The sequence below is a fragment of the Rhinichthys klamathensis genome, unplaced genomic scaffold, assembly GCF_029890125.1.
Source record: "Rhinichthys klamathensis goyatoka isolate OS25496 unplaced genomic scaffold, OSU_Roscu_1.1 h1tg000501l_1, whole genome shotgun sequence".
Lineage (NCBI taxonomy): Eukaryota > Metazoa > Chordata > Actinopteri > Cypriniformes > Leuciscidae > Rhinichthys > Rhinichthys klamathensis.
In genome coordinates this window covers 367,860-387,374 of record NW_026606982.1, presented here as the reverse complement: position 1 = coordinate 387,374, position 19,515 = coordinate 367,860, and the positions used below count along the sequence as shown (strand labels likewise).

The 19,515-nt window shown below is 37.2% G+C and overlaps 2 protein-coding genes across 2 annotated transcripts; one reads left to right on the top strand and one right to left on the bottom strand.

Annotated features, from left to right (window-relative positions):
- Positions 1 to 622: 622 nt before the first annotated feature.
- Positions 623 to 13,917, bottom strand: micu2 (mitochondrial calcium uptake 2). Its single transcript, XM_056237798.1, has 12 exons — positions 13,684 to 13,917; positions 9,453 to 9,588; positions 8,930 to 8,961; positions 8,698 to 8,773; positions 8,517 to 8,564; positions 5,520 to 5,602; positions 4,945 to 4,998; positions 4,710 to 4,804; positions 2,564 to 2,735; positions 2,081 to 2,189; positions 1,782 to 1,939; positions 623 to 1,471 (listed from the first exon to the last, which is right to left on the bottom strand). Exons 1-12 carry the CDS (start codon positions 13,879 to 13,881, stop codon positions 1,370 to 1,372), a joined length of 1,263 nt encoding a protein of 420 aa, XP_056093773.1. The 5' UTR covers positions 13,882 to 13,917; the 3' UTR covers positions 623 to 1,369.
- Positions 13,918 to 15,509: 1,592 nt separating this feature from the next.
- rhogc (ras homolog gene family, member Gc) lies at positions 15,510 to 17,872 on the top strand. Its single transcript, XM_056237803.1, has 2 exons — positions 15,510 to 15,824; positions 16,149 to 17,872. Exon 2 carries the CDS (start codon positions 16,172 to 16,174, stop codon positions 16,745 to 16,747), a length of 576 nt encoding a protein of 191 aa, XP_056093778.1. The 5' UTR covers positions 15,510 to 15,824; positions 16,149 to 16,171; the 3' UTR covers positions 16,748 to 17,872.
- The last annotated feature ends 1,643 nt before the right edge of the window (positions 17,873 to 19,515 follow it).

Genomic DNA, 19,515 nt, shown 5'->3' with positions numbered 1-19,515 from the left:
GCTAGCGCGCGGCTGCTCGGGTGACAAGAGCTCTCGCGCAGCATCCCTGGACCAATTGTGAGCCAGAGCGCGAGAGCCTTCCTGACGTCACGAGCCGCATCTTCCAAAAGAGTTTTCAACGGCAGCAAGTTTTAGAGTCCAGACTCACTCACTAGTTTAACAACTTGAACTTTAAAACTGTCCATGTTTAGCTAACTGTGAATATAATAGCAGAATGTTACATATGGGGATTATTAAATAAGTTACTTTCAAAGTGATTCAATGTGGAATAAATTGCATTTTGCAGACGACGATTAAAAGGCAAGCTTATTTACGTTTACATATTGTCTTAGACAACAAACATGGTGAAAATGTTAAACATAATTATACAAATTATATGTGTACTTTTCAGAGCATTTAATTACTCTGATAATCATGTGGTAACTATCAATTACTTAAAATATCAATGGAGAATTGTAGCATTTTTTTTTTAAGATTGAACATTTTAGAAATAAAAATAACATGTAACTTACAACAACCAACAATAACTGAAAAAAAAACACAGATTAAACAGTTAAACAGATTGTCATCACAGATACCACATGGGCTCTTACATGGAGTCTTTAAATTGAAAAGAAGAGAATTGTATTTATAGTCTAATTTCTATTTCACAAATGAAACTCAAAAAGGACAAAACTCTGTTAAAAAGGTTTTACAATGCGCTAACTTAAAATGGAATCGCTAATTTCTTCAGTCACAAAACAGCCCCAAAAGCAACTAATTTCAGTACAAAAGTGTTCTAGATTAGAGTTTTGGGGTAATAATTGCATAATTCAAACTCTGTATTAGATGATTAGATTAGATTATAATCTTATATAACAGAAAAGATTTACATAGAGGTTATATGTAAACAATACCACATCCCAAGTAAAATAAAGGCTAAATATAATTAAACATGTTAACTATTAAATAGTTACCAATCCACATAAGAAAAATCACGAACAGACAGTGTAATCTTGTTGGAGTGTACACAGGCCATTTCACAAATTCAAGGCCGAAGAACACATCACAGATTTTCAATAAAACAAAAAACTGAAAACAAACCAATCATGAAACCAATTTTTATATAAAAGATTGTTTATAATCTTAATTGTAAGTATTTATTTAATATGTTTTGGGTCAAAGGTAATATCACTTTAAAAGCAATATTCTCTGGACCCATGCAAACTTTTCAAAGGACACGATTATGGTTTAACTGACAGTACAACTAACAAGCCCTGGTGCTTGTAAGGAATTAATTATGTACCATTTTCCTCCCCAGAAGTAAATGGAATTGCGAGTATTAGCACATACGGCTAGCCACATACTCAGAGGCAGACCTCTTCCTGTGTCAGACAGGGCTGCCAGTTTCACGGAGTGCCTCTTGAGCTCCTTGCAGTGTCTCTCTCTTCACACATTTCCAATAACCAGAAATACCCAGCTGGGGCTGAACCTATGCAACACACAGGTGCAATCTACAGTAAGTCTACCGGTTGCTGCTTTGAGCCACTTACACACATTCACAAAGATTAACAACTACTGTCACAAGATTGGCCTATAACTGCTCTTCAGATTAATGTCCATCATGAGTATTATGGTCAGCATCGTCATTATAACTTATGTCAGAATTTACTGCCAATAATTCTTTTAACACAAAGAATTTTTATGAAATTATTAATTTTAGCACAACATTGTAAATTAAATAAATACAATTCTGCAAATTAATAATTCATTTTCAATTAAAGGGCTAAATGGTTTCTCACCCTGAGTCCACGAAGTACTCTGTCTTTCATCACAGCGAGGAACTCTTTATCACTCAGACAGTTGTCCCCGTCCAGGTCAAAGATCTTAAAAACGGTGTCCAAAACGTTCTCTGAAAGGTCGTGGCCTGTCGCTATCTTCACCGCTCGCTTAAACTGAGCTATAGAGCAACATAGTGAGGGAGATTGCTATGCATTTTAATGACTCAATCAACACAACTTGGAAAATGTCAAGAAATGTTATGTATTACAATCATTTATGTATTATTGAAAGTTAAAACTATTGGCATCCAGAGTCTTACCCATTCCTATTGGCTTGTTGGCATCATTAATCATTTTTACTGAGAAGGCGAAGTCTTCCAGATTATTGGTAAAGAGACAGAATGCTTTAAATTCATCAAAGGTGATACTCTGACAAAGACAAAAAACAGACACTGTTTCACAAGACATTTTAACATATCCTAATGGAATTATAATGTTACAGGATGCTACAAATGCACAAGGTCTTTATTTTATGTCAAATAACGCTTCTTATGTTATAAATAACGTTTTCTTTTAAAATGATAATGTTTTTCACAAGATATTTCAGCCAGTTGTTGGTTTTATTATAAATGGCAGTTGGCATTCAGGTAAACAGGTTCCAGAGTTCTCTAAATCAGTAGTTCAACTTTTTTGACTCGAAAACTTTACGAAACACTAAATTAATGTCACTGCCAATTTTTTTCACCAAGGCTGTATCTTAATAATATTCAGGACTATTAGTATTAGAGTTTAAAACATGTTACCTGTCCAGTGGGGATCCTCTTCCTCATGTTGTCCCAGTATGCCTCATTGTCCTCTTCATTGGTGTAGTGAAGCAGCCATTCAGCAAAGTCCTCCCGCCTCATGGACTTCATCCCTTTAGAAAACCGCAGGAACTCAACTTCTTGAACCTCCGCCTGCAGATCTTCCATAAAACTACACAAAACCAAAACAAAATCCTTGACATATCTCTCAAGGCTAAAAAAAAAGTTCAAACACAGGATAGTTGGTAGACAGGAGATGAGTTACCCGGCTTACTTTGAACAATGTTTGTTTTAAATTTACACTACTGTTCAGAAGATTTTTTTTTTTAAAGAAAGTTTATACTTTTATTCATCAAGGATGCATTAAATTGATTTCTATTTTAAACAAATGCTGTTCTTTTGAACTTTCCATTAAATAAATAATTCTGATTTTTTTTTTTTATATTTAAATAGTTTCCTCAAAAAATATTATGGGCCAGATTTATCAAACAGGTCAAATTAGCGTGAGAGCACATAATGCTGGGTTATTTCAACCCAAATTTGGATCAAATATTGACAAACCCAGTAATTGGGTTAACATTTTAAATGCCATTTTTAACCCAAAGTTTGGGTTTGTCCATATTTTACCCAAAATTGGGTTAAAACAACCCAGCATTTTTTAGAGAGCAATCCCATAAAAGCACCGATGGGAGTGATCTACTGACAACGTGCAAATTAAAGAACACATGCGCAGCCGGATCATTTCCATAATGACCAACGCAATCTAGAGAGCAGCGCAAATTAGCATCTGGTTTAAGACAAGCTTTTTTGGGGCATTAAATAATGGTGCAAATACCAGTAAATTGACTAGCACAAACTTTAGCAAATCACGTTGCGTAAGTTGCAGGTTGTTGAATCGAGGGGAGATGTCTGTGTCGGGGGGGTCTGTTGGTTGTGCTCACTGGCAGTTGTGGATCGGCCCCCTGACCTAGAGTTTAGAGCAAATGTACGGTGACATTATTGACTGAGCTAAATGTATTGTTATTGGTACTATTGTCGCTGTTGTTGTGGATTGCTAGAGCTAATGCTACTGTTGTTGTCATGAGTGTTGTCATTGTGAATATTGTCATTGATACTACCACCACTAATACTAATTTTAATATATTATTGTTGTTGTTATTGTGATTGTTGGGGTGATTATTACCTTCACTAGAACTATACTGATACTACCGGATTGCCCCTATCTATATTTTCGTCACAGAAAGGATCTCGTGTGCCTACATACACCTATTTGTCGATGAATTGGGCTGTTTTGTATTTCGTTGTTTTTGTGCTTTTTCTCTCTTCTGTATTGTATGTGTGTGTTATAACAGTGTTACTGTTTTGTTAATTTGCAATAAAAAAAAAGTAATTCATTTAAATACTATCCTGCCATAAATTTTGCATCTGAAAGGGAAAATCTTACAAATGCATTTGCAATAAGGTCAGCCGCAAAATGCGTCCACGCCTTTTCAGCACACATTTTTCACTGCATGTTTTTAGTAAATCCTGACAGTAGCTTTTTAACGCCAAAAGAGGCTTTGCGCTTGCGCATCCTGTTAGTAAATCTGGCCCTATATGTTTAACATTGATAATAATTAAGAAATGCTTACTGATCACCAAATCAGCATATTAGAATGATTTCTGAAGGATGCTGAAAATTCAGCCCTTCCATCATGAATAAATTACATTTTAAAATATAGGAAAATAGGGATTTTTTTATTTATTTATTTGATTTTTTTTATCAAATAAATGCAGCCTTGGTGAGTATAAGAGACTTCTTTCAAAACATAAAAAAAATCTTTTAGACCTATCGATCTTATGTTGCTGTATTCTGCTAATCTCATGTCTACACTTAACACTATTCAGAATCAATTATGTTATTTTTGTAGCATACATAAAGGAAATTAGTGAGTGGAAACATCATAGTAAAGGCAACAAATAATTTCTGATTATAACTGATCATCACTAGTGAGAAGTTTACAGATTTATATTATAATGCAAATTTAAGGTCAAATAGCCTAATACTACAGATGCCACACAATTATAATTTTTTAATAATCACACGGACACTTAAACATGCTAAAGTAACCAGAGGTAGTGTGCATTTTGAGTAGTGCTGCTTTACCTGCAAAAATCTGTGTAGTGGAGTTTTTTCTCGCCATTTTTCCCAAAAAAGAAAACCTGTAGTGTAGTGTTGACCTCATAATCACTGTCTGAAATCTGTAGAGAAACAGACAATGCCGTTTGCCTAAACATCTAAATGTAACAAATGTGTTTACAAAGATATTAAACAACTGAACAAACAAATTTGAAATCTCCCATATAACATGCAAAGTTGCTGAACTTAAACATGTACCCACCTCTGTCCTACCCTGCCTTAGCAGCTCTTTCCTCGGTCGAATAACTTTCTTCAGCTTCAAAAAGACAGTAAAGTTAGTAAAAGAAATCATGCACATTCAAATAACTGATTTACTTATTTACTCAGATATTCTCTAGTGTTTATGCATGTGTTTGTGTGTTATGGGGCAGTGGGATGTAGATATGCTCTGAAGAAAAATGATGAGTCTATTCAAATAGCTTGTTGAGCTTCTGTGAATCTTCTGCACCACATGGCACACTGATCCATGTTTGTGAATAGACCAAACATTTAAATCAAACTAAATTCAATTAATTAATTAATTTTTCTGATGCTCCTATCATGCACCAATCATGCAACAACCATTCCCGCATACCTGGTGCACATTGGTCTCATCTCATGCCAGCATTAACAGAAACACAAAGCAGATAGACCCTAATGACCACACTACTTACATTCCATAATGTATAAATCCAGTCAGGAGAACTTTCTTAGTTAAAATCATTTTTTAATTCAAGTTGTTGTTCACTTATTATCAATTTGAGTATGAGAAGACAAGTGTGACAAGACATGCCATACCTTCTGAAATTCCTTCTTGTCCACATGCTCATTGCCATCAATGTCAAGCATTTTGAAAGCAATATGAAATCCTGTTTGAGGTTCTGGAATCACAATGCAGTTAAATGGAGTAAAGCAATGGATACTGGCTACAAGGAGGAAAAGACCAACGGGTATAAGCTGCCCCATTGTCAGTAAATATCACAAATACAACTGTGATATAATTGTGATATTATGGCAAATACAGTATATTCCAGTATAGTTTCACAGCAAGCACTGAGTGAAGATGCAGTATTTTTGGCGTTGTAGGCAAATTAGCAAAACTTTATATCAAAAACAAACATAGGGCTCTAAACTTGAAGAACTGGACTACAATGGCTTTTTGTACACCAAATGTGCATCTATTCAAGTACAGACCTACTGCAAACTCACCAAAAAGGATTGTTAGATTTTTAGACAATATTCTGATTGTAGTCAAGTAGTTAAAGAACAATGGGTCTCCATCACTAATAGCTGCGTGAATTATTAGTTTTTATACGCACAGGAAAATTTCTCACCAAAAATGTTCACCTAATTCATTACGCACAAGAATTTGTTCTTAACCTTATTCTAACAATAATAAATTCAGAGTATTCTAAATCAGCGACCGTGTGCCAGAGTAATTTGCATAAAACACCCAAATCATGTCCATAAGGGCTTTTCTTTCGTCGCGCTTAGCAAACATGACGCTCACGCTCTCGCCTGAGAGCACGCACAGCAAGATCCTCGAGCAATGCCAAGTGTGGCACCCTCAAAACAAGTGCAAACGCAATAAACAACTTTTATACAAACCCAGATCACAGACCTCTGATTAGCCAGTTGTACATATGCGAATCTGCTACATATGTGAATCTGCATCTTTACGCAAAGGAACCCCGTAGCTCAAGCTATAATTTTCTTACGCTTTTAATAATATATATATGTCGAGTCATCAGGAATTCCAGCCTCACTTCCGTGACCTGCATACGTAACGTAGTAATACATTTGCATAATGCCAGACTAGGGTCTTCATTGGCTGCCTATGAACAACGTCTACTTTGACCCGCCCCCGTCTCAAACACAGTAGAGCTTGTTCGTGTTGTGTACATGTCAAGAAGATGCTGTTTTCTGCCCTGCAAAAGCAAATTCTCTTTTTTAAACCCTTCCAAAGGATGAGGATGTGAATGGCAGTGGTTAAATTTACCTCAGCGATACAACAGCAGTGTAACCTTTTGACGATTGCTTCTCAAATCTCTGTGAGATCTAAATGGGATTTACAAAACTCTTATCCATTAAAGAGGGGACAGTTACCCATATTATTTGGACCAGCTTGCTCCTTAGAATCAAAACCTGTAAATAATGTAAGTATGATTAATTATTGATGTATTAATTTTCTACCAGGTGTTAAAAATATGTAGTTTTGTCTTTTTATATTGTGTAGGTCTCTGGTTAACCGGCAACTCACGTCTTACTGAAATACTTCTGCTTATCAGCTGTGGGCCCACAATTAGCTAAAATTCATTTTAATGCAGATTGTCTGTTGTTCTTACTACTTTAAGTAATGATAAATGATGTTTATTATGAGCAAGATTTGTTTTACAAACTTTAATGTTACATCAGTCATTCAGGTTAGTGCTCAGCTCAGCTACACAGTTCCCACATGTACACCACAATAAATTAGAAATATACACATCGGTTTGTTGATGGAAATACACTTGTTAATGCTGATGGTGAGGAATTACACTGACATCATCTCATAACGTACGTCAAACTGAGTAGCGCATCACTGAGAAACGTCCTGCTCAGTCGTCCATGCGATGGAGGTTCGGGTTGAATAACTAGTTCTTCCAATGTTTCATCATCGGACTCGCGCTCGGATTGATATGGTAAAATCGACGCTATCGTTACTGTCTTTAATTTACAATGTGCAATCGCTGAGCTTTAAGAAGCCTCCAGAGCTGAAGTTCAGTTATGGTAATGGCCGTTTCGTTTTCAACAGGCGCTGTAAGCGGTAGACCAATAACAACAGACTGGGCCATCTGGCCAATCAGAGCAGAGTAGCTTGTGGAGAGGAGGGATTTAGAGAAACTGAATCATCTGACGAGTTGTTTGAGAATCATTGAAAAAATGTGGTGATGTGCAATATATAATATGAGAAAATTAGTGTTTTTTGACCTTTGATGCATGTAAACCTGTTGTAGGAGACCTCCAAAACAATTAGGAACCTTTAAAATAGCATAATAGAGGCAATTTAAGGCCTTTATCTATGTATAAAATTTAATCTTAACATTTATAAGGCCACCAGGCATATGTGATTTTGGCAAACGAGTGGTTTCAGCTGTTCCTACATTTGTTCGTAAATTTGGAATTTGGAGTTATTGATGAATCATGATTTGTTCATCAAAACATTATGCTGATTTCACGCACAGCACAAGTTAGTGAATGAGATCCAGTAAATGTTGGTGCAGAACCAGAAAGTGATTAAACAGTGATTAAATTGTCTTTCTACCCATCTTCTGTGACTTTTGAGACTAGGAATGAGAATCATAAGGAAATATTTTGGCTTTGAGTCCACTTAATGATTTTGTCTCCCTCATTTTGTTTTTTACTTGCAAGAAAGCAAGTCATCAAATCTCTCAAATTATTTTTGTTCCCAAGTTGGACTATAATATTGTCATACTGTATGTTTAATGTGGCATGCAACCAGCAAGGACAATGATGCATTGTTTAATTATTGTGCTTGTATTATTTCACAAAGGCCAGTCTCTCTTTCTTATTGCATTCAAATAATACTGCAAACTCAGCTAAAATTAATTTTGCCATGATGCTGTGAATTCATCAGCAGTGCAGGATGGTGCAGACACATTTTGATACAGGGTCAAAGAATCAGACTTCAAGAACATCACAAAAATAATTGATTCCAAGGACGGGAAACTGATGTAGCTGACAGAAAACTCTTTATGAAAATGATGTAAAAAAAAAAGGGCCAGGATTACTTACTTGTAAGAATAGTGAGGAGAAACAGGTACTCTGTGTAAGAGATCAGCCCTGAAAATAATTGTTCAGACAAGGATATTCAATGTTAATTTTGTCAATTAAAACACTCAATTATGTAAACACAAACAGCATATTCAAAATTACATTTTGAATGTGTTCGAGCATGTGTTCGCTCAACATATACCTTTGTCTCCGATTCCTCTTAACAGGTTATTTCCTGCCTCAGCCCTGGAAGCCACCCGTATCATATCGTCCACATCCTGTGAGTTGACCAATCGGATAATAAGGCAAAGCTTTAATTGTGTGGGTAAGACTTTCAGACTTTCACATATGATCATTTATCAATGGTATTTGTTTAGAGCTAGTCTATTTTGTCTTCGGAGCAACATTGATGTGAACTAACAATATGAACTTACTGCTTTGGTCAGGATCTTTTTCCGAAGTTTGCCTATAAGAGGAAGATCAAAAATTGTTGTAACAACAATATTTTGCAGCATAGTGAAAATTGTCTGTAGTGATGTTTGGAGAGATCCTGAAGTACATTACGCTTACTTTATGAATACAAGGCCTAACACGCAGGGGTGATTACTTCCAGATAAACAGCGTTTTCACTCGGATGTACACAAACCAGAAACATGTTAATATAAATGAGAGTGTAAGTAAAATAGAGGGGAAGGCTGCATGTGTCAGCAATTTGGGGTCTTGGTGTATTTTGGTAGTAGTCCACATAAAGAGATACATTTAAACAGAGAAATATTAAAGTATGCACTTTTCGTAAAGATAGAAACTGTCATCCTAAAGTAAACGTAAAAGCTATATTCTATTTAGTCCAATAGAATAGGAATGCACAATATCACACAAATTTATACATAATAGTGACTCCCTAGTGCATGTCTCTTTTTGAGTGTTTGCACATTCATATGGTGGTATATCACTTACAATCCACATTCTCCATCAAGACTGAATGGAGGAAGTCTCTGGGTGTCATGTATGGCTCCTCTTCATAGATCATGGAGGCAAACTGGTTAAACCGCAGTCGTCTCATTGACACTTGTGGTACTCTGATCTCCTCTTTCTTTACAGTCATACCAAAATAAAAGAAAGCGTACAAGTTGCATTCATGAACTGTGCACTTGCATTGTATCTAGAGCTTAACCTGGCCTCTAGAATATTTTGAGACATTAGAATTATGAGCCCTTATCTTTACTTGAATAACTTGAATAGTGTTTAAATAATGTCTAACTGGAAAATTCAGTATCATTTTACATAAAGAGCAAGAGGCAATTGAATGGCTTCTTAAGAAGAGACAACAGCGGGACAGTGTTGTGATTGTTAATTAAAACTAAAACTATTAAAATAGTTTTGTTTATAGCTGAAATAAAATATAAATATTAGATGAAAATCTTAACCTTAAAAAAATGGAAACAAAGTTGCCTTGTCAGCTGAATGAAATAAGTTGAAGTTGAAGTACTAAAATTACTAAAACAAACTGAAATAAAAATACATTAAAGTTAAATGGAAATATAAAAACTAATAGAAAAGACATACATGCAAATAATACTAAAACAAAATTAAATGAAAACCATTTGAAACTGTAAAAAAATTAAAAAATAAAAGCTAATTTAAAATATTAATAAATACTATATTATAGTATACAAATAATACTAAAATAACAGCGGGGGGGGGGGGGGGGGGGGCAAATTTGCACAGTGGTAAAAATGATTGCAGCAAATATGATTTTATGTTCTTTAAATGTGAACTCAAGATGTATTATTTCTCTTTAAGCAATGTAAACACCGTTAAGGGTAAGATTACCTTAAACCGGTTTAAACTGTTTATTGGGGTTTTATAGTATAGTATGTACGTGAAAATTCACTTCAGTAATGAACTTCTGGCTCTGATTATAACATTGTACTATGTTTCAATTAATTCTGTAAATTTTCCAAATAATAATCACTTAATGAGTCATTAACCAAGCATTAAGATTATTTAACCTGGCTGACACATACACTCATGGTCAGAATTATTGGCACCCTTGGTAAATATGATCAAAGAAGACTGTAAAAATAAATCTGCATTGTTTATTCTTTTGATCTTGCATTAAAAAAGTAGCAAAAATCTAACCTTTCATTGAAGTAAAACAATTGAAGGGGGGAGGGATCATATTATGATATAAATGTTTTTCTCCAAAACACGTTGGCCACAAATATTGGCACCCCCATGAAATTCTTATGAGGAAAATATCTTTGAAGTATATTCCCATTCATATTGCATTTTTTGAGCACACCAGGGTGACTAGAACATGAAATTGTCTACCCATGACATGACTTATGACATCCGAGTATAAATATGAGGAAAGCAAAGGCCAAATTCCCTTAATCGTCCATCACAATGAGTAAAACCAAAGAATATAGTTCTGATGTGCAGCAAAAGATTGTTGAGCTTCACAAAATAGAAAGTGGCTGTAAGAAAACAGCTAAAGCACTGAAAATCCACATTTCCATCATCGGGGAAATACAGTTCCACTTCCAATCAACTAAAAATGTTACAAATCTGCCTGGAAAAGGACATGTGTCTATATACTGTCTTAATGCACGGCGATGAAGAAAGTTTGAGTGGCCAAATACTCTCCAAGGATCACAGCTGGAGAATCCACAGCCATATCCCCCTCTAGCCCAAGACTGGTTGCCCACTGAAGCGAAGTATGGTTGAGCCTGGTCAGTACCTGGATGAGAGACCTCCTGAGAAAACCAGGTGGTTGCTGCTGGAAGAAGTGTGAGGCCAGCAGGGGGTGCTCACCCTGTGGTCTATGTGGGTCTCTCGTGAAAGATTAGGGGTGTAACAGGGGTGTCCTGGCCAAATTCCATCTATTGGCCTTTATCAATCATGGCCTCCTAATAATAATCCCCATACTTTCAATTGACTATCACTCTCTCTTCTCTCCACTTTAGCTGGTGTGTGGTGAGCGCACTGACGCCGTTGTTTTGTGGCTGCCGACGCATCGTCCAAGTGGATGCTGCACACTGGTGGTGGTCGAGGAAAGACCCCTGATATGACTGTATAAAGCGCTTTGGGTGTACAGTAGTACATAGTACATGACCACGGTTAAACATACAAAGGAAGGATCTGTGAAATTGTGGGCCTATTTTTCTGTTGGTGGTCCTGGACTTCTTGTTCAGATACATGGCATCATGGATTCTATCAAATACCAACAGATAAAAAATCTTAACCCGACCACGGCACCTCTGCTAGAAATCTTATAACGGGCCTTGTTTGGAACTCCCATCTAGGGCAATGATCCAAAACAAACATTAAAACCAACACAAAACTGGGACACTGAACACAAAATGAAGCTTCTGTCATGGCCATTCCAGTACCCTGACCTGAACCCTATAGAAAATGAGAACCCAAAATCAGGTTGCAAAAAGTATTGAATAAAAGGGTGCCATTAATTGTGGCCAAAGTCTATTGGAGAAAAACATTTATTTCATAAAGAGATTTTCCTCACATTTTCAATTATTTTACTCCAATGAAAGGTTAGACTTCTGTGAGTTTTTTTTTTTATTAAAGATCAAAGGGATTAACAATGCAAATTTATTTTTACAAGGCTACTTATTTACTAATGGTGCGTTCACACCGGACGCGAATAGCGCGTCAGGCGCGAGTGATTTCAATGTTAAGTCAATGCAAAGACGCGTTACGCGCGTAAAAAATTCCTGCGGCGCGAATGAGGCGTAGAGCGCGGCGCGGTAGACGCGAATACGCCTCATTCGCGCGTCAAGTTCGCGCGAATGGCGCGAATTGAGCGTCTGGCGCGTTAAGCGCGAATGATTTAGTTAGTGCTATTTGTGCATTCACGCGTTTGACGCGAATTCGCGTCTGCCGCCCGAGTTGAAAAATCTGAACTTCTGCGTCAATTCGCGCCGCGTTAACCAATCAGGAGCTAGCTGCTTGCTGCTGTCACGTGGTGAAGTATCTGGATGCTTCAATAAATTATTTTGTAATATATGACTGTGGTTCTAATGCACAACAAAGCAAATATTTTATCACATAAAACTTGATTTCAATATATGAGACATATTCATTTTGTATTGAATGCTATTTATTCCATATCTAGATTATATGAAATATTATTATAATGTAAAGACAACCAACATATAAGTTAGTGTCTGGACAGTGATGTGTGAGAGAGAGAAAAAAATCACAGGACAGATTAATCACTTTTGGAGGCTGGCTTCGTTTATTATCAAAACAAAAATAAATGACAGATTAGGTGGATGCGGATGAGGGTGAACCTCGCGCCGGGCTGTAGAGCGCGGGCTCGACAGGCATAGACCACTCGAGGCCGAGGGCTTATACGGCCTACGCTGTCCTCGTCAGCATCCTCACCATTAGGTCCACCAAACCTAGCTCCTGGAGCAAATTGTGAAACTCTTGAAACCCTCCGGAGGTTCTGGTGGACCCGAGTACAGCGACGATGTCCCCTACGCAGCTGTTTCTGCTCTCCAGAGCATATACGAGCGGTGACTCTCTCGAATAATGCTAATGCTAATGCTCGATAAACATCTAAAAAGATGGCCGCCAACGGGTTTCGAAACTTTCGCCTCCGGATTTCGCCTCTGACGCGCGTAAATTTCGCTTCAAACTTTTGTTGTTACGCGCGTCAATTTCGCCATTGACACGCGAATTAACACAAAGTGGTCAAGCGTCAAACTAGACGCGGTAGACGCGAATTTGACGCGCTATTCGCGTCCGGTGTGAACGCACAGTAAGGGTGGCAATAATTTTGACCATTACTAGTTACAGTTTGCTGTGACAGCATACATACTGAACTCCACCTACAACGTGATGGCACCAGTGTAACGTTAACTATCCAAACTATTCAGAAAATGTGTATACATTTACAGAAGACATATTAGGCTTTTACTGACTCTCCATGTTCAATTTACCATACTGCAATGAAATAATAATAATAGTAGGATAATTATCGGTTGGTCCCATTTTAATAGGCTACTTAAACATCAAAAAGATGACAGTATAATTTTAGTGACTCTACGAACAAAAAGACAGTGAGTGAGCCTGTTATGTTTTTAACTTCTCGGACAACACGAATTTTAAAAAGTTAAGAGGTTATTTTAAAAGTTGTCTCTGATTAGAGAAGTTTGTTTACCTTCGCTACCTCCTCCGCGTACACGATGTGTGGCCAAAGTGTCCATCTGGGTTCATTGTTATAGTGAATAAATCCGCCAGTTACAACAGAACCCAGCAGACCCGCTCCAACAGCACGACTATACCATACACTTCTGAGAGGCCACAAACCTCTCACTGCGTTCCGCCAACTAGCGCCTAACTTGGCCCAAGTCGCCATTGTTCTACTACGGGAAGTTTTTTTTTATCAGTCTTCTTTGGTCGATAGTGTCAGTAGTGTAGTTAGAGTGATAAGAGGCGGTGATTTGTCGCCCCTATCAGGCGCACATCATAACTACATTTTGCTCGCGAGCTCTTGGAAAGTTGATATAATGGAAGACGCACCTTGCAGTGCAAACGAGGTGTAGGCTACAGGTAAATTAAACATTGATGATGTTTTAGTCATTTTTTACTCATAGTCATTTTAGCCACCCTGTGTAATTTTTTTACGAAACGGGACATGATCTCCGGTTAATTTTGGAGAAGTGATCTTAAACAGTATTCTTCAGACGATCAGCTTCCTTAGAAGTTTCAGGCAAGGCAAGCTGAATTTATAAAACATGATAACATGAAAGGCTACTTGCTGTGCTTTAATGAAAACACATATTTAAAATATTTTTTGCGGCTTATGGGACAATAAAAGAGGCCTGCTGTTCTATAAATAGAAATTGTATGACTATATGGCTATTGATAGCCATGATGTGAGATGAAAAGGGGCAAAGGAAGGGACGGGCGGACGGGGTAAAGTCCACATTCTGAAACAGGAAATACTCTCGCCTATAGGTGAGAGAACAGGTAAATATGCGACCTTTTAATTACCTCATGCTACATCCTATTTTTTTTTTTTTTTTTGCATGATTAATTATTAGTTGATGATCTGGGGTCCTGAAAATAAAGTACTTCAATCTGTAAAAAATATGCTTTTTAGCTTTTATTTGTATTATTATTTAAGTGATGCAATTAAGAACTAGGCTATGCAGTAGCTATAGTTCAAAATTCATAACTCTGACGTTTAGCCCTATCTGCTCACTCTTTGAATAGCCTTTAATTTAGCGGTAACACTTTTTATTATAAAGTGTTTTATTTAGTGTCCTTGTAACACATGTTAGATGTTACATGGACATGTTAACACATGCTACATGTAGCCTAGCCTACTTGTTATAGGCCTACTAATAACAGTAAATTATGCAAAATTACACGCAACTAACCAAACCCTAATCCTAACCCTAAACCTAGGCTATGTATAGTTGATTAATTTGAGTATAATTACACTGTAACAAGGAAACCTTAAATAAATTGTAACAAAGTGAGATTTAGCTAATTAGTGGTGAACTGGCAAAATTATACATTGCTCTTGATGTGATACGTTTATACGGTACATTTACAGGCAGATTTAGTTGATTCAAAGCATTTATCAAAATGAAAGACAAAACCTAAACATAGCTAATATTGTGTAGATATTACTCTAAAACTACACTCCCATTAGCCTTTGCAACATATGCCGTAAGTTAAAGAATGAGTGAGAGAAAAGGACTGCATTCATATTAAGATTTGATTTAATTACATAGGCTATGTCACCTACATGTGGATAATGTCATAAAAAGACACCTAGAACGTGTTGAAACCATTATACAAGTTAGTTACATTTAGTAAAGTAATACCATAAACAATACATGTGTTACTATTAATTGTATTCATATTTTTATTATTAATCATAAGTATTTATGACTACATAAATGTAATACAAAAATTTGTAGTTTTTACTCTTAAACTACATTTCCCATAGGCTTTGCGACATGGGCGTGTTCCTCTATGTCGTCTCCGTTTAGTTGAAGAATGAGCCAGTGAGAGAAAAGGACTGCGATACTCACAGAACTATTTTGCCTTAATCACAATAAATGGTGTTCATATGAAAGTCTTTCGAGACTTTCGATGTGTTTCAGGTTTTGAGCGGTTGTTACGGGTAGTTACAGACCTTCAGGAATTGTTTGCTAATGTTTAATAACTGATTAATGTGAGGCTCATCCGCTAGTCGGTTAGCAAAGCGCCTTTGCCGCTGCGATGATGGAAACTTGAGCAGCTCAAAGCAAACACTCATCCAGCTCTCCAGACCACCCAAACACAGTGAGTTTTACTTTAAAAATATACTTTTAACAACGATTATGTGATGCTGCCTTACTGAATCCCATAATGGCTGGGTTTATTTAACAGATCAGCTGTTAGATCAGCAGATCAGCTAACGTACTAGCTGAGCAGATTTTTTACTTTGTTTTGGGTCTTTGTTGATGACAGAGGTGTAACCTGGAAAAAAACTTATACAGACAAACTGCTATTTAGTATTCCCTGTTGTGTAGTTATCTTAACATTATCTGTTGTTTTACAATCTGAGCTGTTATCTGCCAAGTCTTGTACATGTATAGTGAGGTATAAAATCTCTCTCTCTTACAGGGACCCCTGTGCCAGGCAACAAGATGCAGACCATAAAGTGTGTTGTCGTTGGTGATGGTGCAGTGGGAAAGACCTGCCTGTTGATCTCCTACACCACCAATGCCTTCCCAGACGAGTACATTCCTACGGTGTTCGACAATTACAGCACTCAGACCTGTGTGGATGGCCGCGCCGTCAGTCTTAACCTGTGGGACACGGCCGGTCAGGAGGAGTATGACCGCCTGCGAACCCTCTCTTACCCGCAAACACACGTGTTCATCATCTGTTTCTCTGTGGCAAGTCCTTCCTCTCATGCCAACGTCAGGCATAAATGGCACCCGGAGGTGTGCCACCATTGTCCTGGCGTGCCCGTGCTGCTGGTGGGCACTAAGAGAGACCTGCGGGGGGACAAGGAGACCCTGGAGAAGCTGAAGGAGCAGGGCATGAGTCCCACCACTCCGCAGCAGGGCAGCGCTCTGGCCCGAAGCATAGGTGCTGTGCGATATCTGGAGTGCTCAGCCCTTCTGCAGGAGGGAGTCAGAGAGGTCTTCAACGAAGCAGTCAGGGCCGTTCTCTACCCCAATGCCAAGAAGCACACCAAGAAATGTGTGCTGTTATAACTACATGAGGATGTGTGTGTGAAAGATTTTATGAAGGGTGGAATGTAAGTTAGTCATGTGATCGTGTGTTGCTACCATTTTTTGTTCGTATCTCTACACTACAGTTAGCAATAGGTGCACAGGCTGATAAAGAGGAAGAATGAGACACTGCGTGCTTGTGTGTTTGTGTTTCAACTTTACATGCATATCACCTAAGACATAAATACGGTGTTGTAATCTAAAATCAGGCAGACGGAGTGTAGTGGATTTGTCTAAAGGACTACAGGCATCAGCAACTTATGCCTTCCTATAATGCCTTAAAACCCCAGCATATTTTAATCACTCAGAGGATATTTCATGCACCAAAGTGTAAATTCAGTCTAATGTGACCGAAGGTCTTATGAAGGTGCTGTCTTTCCCTGACCGCTTGAGTAACACAATTATGAGGGCTTGCAATCCCCCTAATTTGCGTGCTATGTTAATGTGAGACCCAAAGGACTATAGGTTTGATGGCCTATGGTTATCACAACATGCCATTTTTCCTGTATTGTTGCCTATTAATGATCTCTGACCTTTGTAGGGTCGATTGACAGCTCAGGAAGTGCTGCGTAATCCCATCGTGCCTTTAGCGGCTCAGCCCGTACATCTCACAAACTCCTTCCTCTGCTCATTTCATTTAGGGTGCTACTTTGGGTGCCGGTTGACATTTATTGCTGGAAAGGGCTGCTGAAAATGTACTGAGAGCTGCTGTAGCTCACCTGCCTCCTACTAGAGCTGTAAATGAAGGGATATAGTGCTGTTTTATAACACCCTTGGGGTAGAAATTAAGATCTTTGTATTTGGCTTGTTGTGCCTGAATCCTCACAATTTACAACCCTGTTATTGAATCTGAAGTGCCACTAATATTTGTATTATTTTGTATTTTATCATGAATCTTGACACTCCAATGAAGTGCCCTAATAAGAAATATTGGTGGAGATATACTCTTTGTCTTACATCTCTGTTATACAAGGAACATCCAGACTGTGGTTAATGTACACAAACACTTCAAACATTCAGGTTTAGGCTTCTATTTGGGTCAACATTTACATTTTATATATTGAATGTCTACCTTTTGTATAATAAACATCAGCTGTTTCTTTTTTAGCCAAAGGCTGCTTTGTCAATGATTTTGTTTTAGGATATTCAATACCACACTAATTTTTTATTTCTTGAAACTGTCATTATTGTTTACGAATATACCTCCACTTGCATGAGAAAATAAACCATTTTTAAAGTAAAACAATGGTTCTTTGACCTCAGATTTGTTCATGACGCTCTCTATAAATGCAGAGAGAAAGGGAATGAGAAAGAAAGAACAACTGCATCTCTCTGACGTTCTTCACAATGCTTTCACAGATGAACAAAACCATCAGCTGTGGATGTGTACTTTGTGTTGAGGCATTGTTCTTAGAGTAATGATCTAATGTTTAGGCCTGAATGCTTAATTTATTTTGGGACAGGTTGTCCTTTACAAAAAAGTAGGAGAGACCGGGGTTGGTTGGCACACGGTTAATTTCTCATACATGGATGATGTAACATTTCAGTGTTTGCTATCTTAACCCACAATTGATTCCAACAAGACAATACAAGATTAAAACAAAACATAAAAAAAATGTAACTTCTCAGGAAAATGCTGTGAAATTAATTAAGAGATATTTGATTTTTTTTTTTAAATGAATGTTAGTAGAGGTTATATTTAGTTATATTTTGATATTTATTTGATAATTATTCCATTTGTTAAAAATTATTCCAATATCCTTTACGGAAAACGTTTGGTTGGTTAGTAGTACATGTGTAATATAAGAATAATTAATAAATCCTAATATGTGGATAATGCAATTAAAAGACTGAAGTAGAAAGTGAAAAGCAGAGATTGTCTCGTTTTTTTTATCCATACAATGGAGTTTGGTTATCAACAATATTCCAAATATCATTTGATTTTTTTCTTTTGTAGCAGTAAATGAAGAGATGTTTTATCGATCAAAAGTTCAGTATGGCGTACCACAAGGCTCAGTGCTAGGACCTTTGCTGTTCATTCTGTATATGCTACCCTTAGGAGATATCATTAGGTAAGCATGGAATTGATTTTCACTGTTATGCTGATGATACTCAGCTGCATATTTCTTCACGCCCTGACGAAATTGACCAATTCACAAAATTAACGGAATACATCGCTGATATAAAAAAACTGGATGACTAGTAATTTCCTACTACTTAATTCTGAAAAAACAGAGATTCTAATTATTGGACAAAAAACATCCTCACATAATAACCTAGAATACTGTCTAACACTTGATGGCTGCTCTGTTAAGTCTTCGTCGTCAGTTAGGAACCTGGGTGTGCTCTTTGATACCAATCTTTCATTTGAAAGTCACGTGTATCTGTTAAACTGCATTTTTCCATCTTAAAAATATATCTAAATTGCGTCATATGCTCTCAATGACAAATGCGGAACAATTAGTTCATGCATTCATGACATCAAGGCTAGATTATTGTAATGCTATTATGCGTGGCTGCCCTGCACGCTTAATAAACAAACTACAGCTGGTCCAAAACGCAGCAGCTCGAGTTCTTACCAGAACCAGGAAGTATGACCATATTAGCCCGGTTCTGTCAACATTGGCTCCCTATTAAACATCGTATACATTTTAAAATATTGCTGATTACTTACAAAGCACTAAATGGTTTAGCCCCGCAGTACTTGAGCGAGCTCTTAACACATTATAGTCCTTCATGTCTATTGCAAT

What these genes read in the sequence shown, in the direction of transcription:
- micu2 (XM_056237798.1), bottom strand. Translation starts at nt 13,881, where the DNA reads ATGGCGACTTGGGCCAAGTTAGGCGCTAGTTGGCGGAACGCAGTGAGA. An exon ending in CTTGATGGAGAATGTGGATT is followed by an intron (nt 8,962 to 9,452) that starts GTAAGTGATATA and finishes TTCCTCTTATAG; the next exon opens with GCAAACTTCGGAAAAAGATC. An exon ending in GAGTACTTCGTGGACTCAGG is followed by an intron (nt 1,472 to 1,781) that starts GTGAGAAACCAT and finishes TGTGTTGCATAG; the next exon opens with GTTCAGCCCCAGCTGGGTAT.
- rhogc (XM_056237803.1), top strand. Translation starts at nt 16,172, where the DNA reads ATGCAGACCATAAAGTGTGTTGTCGTTGGTGATGGTGCAGTGGGAAAG.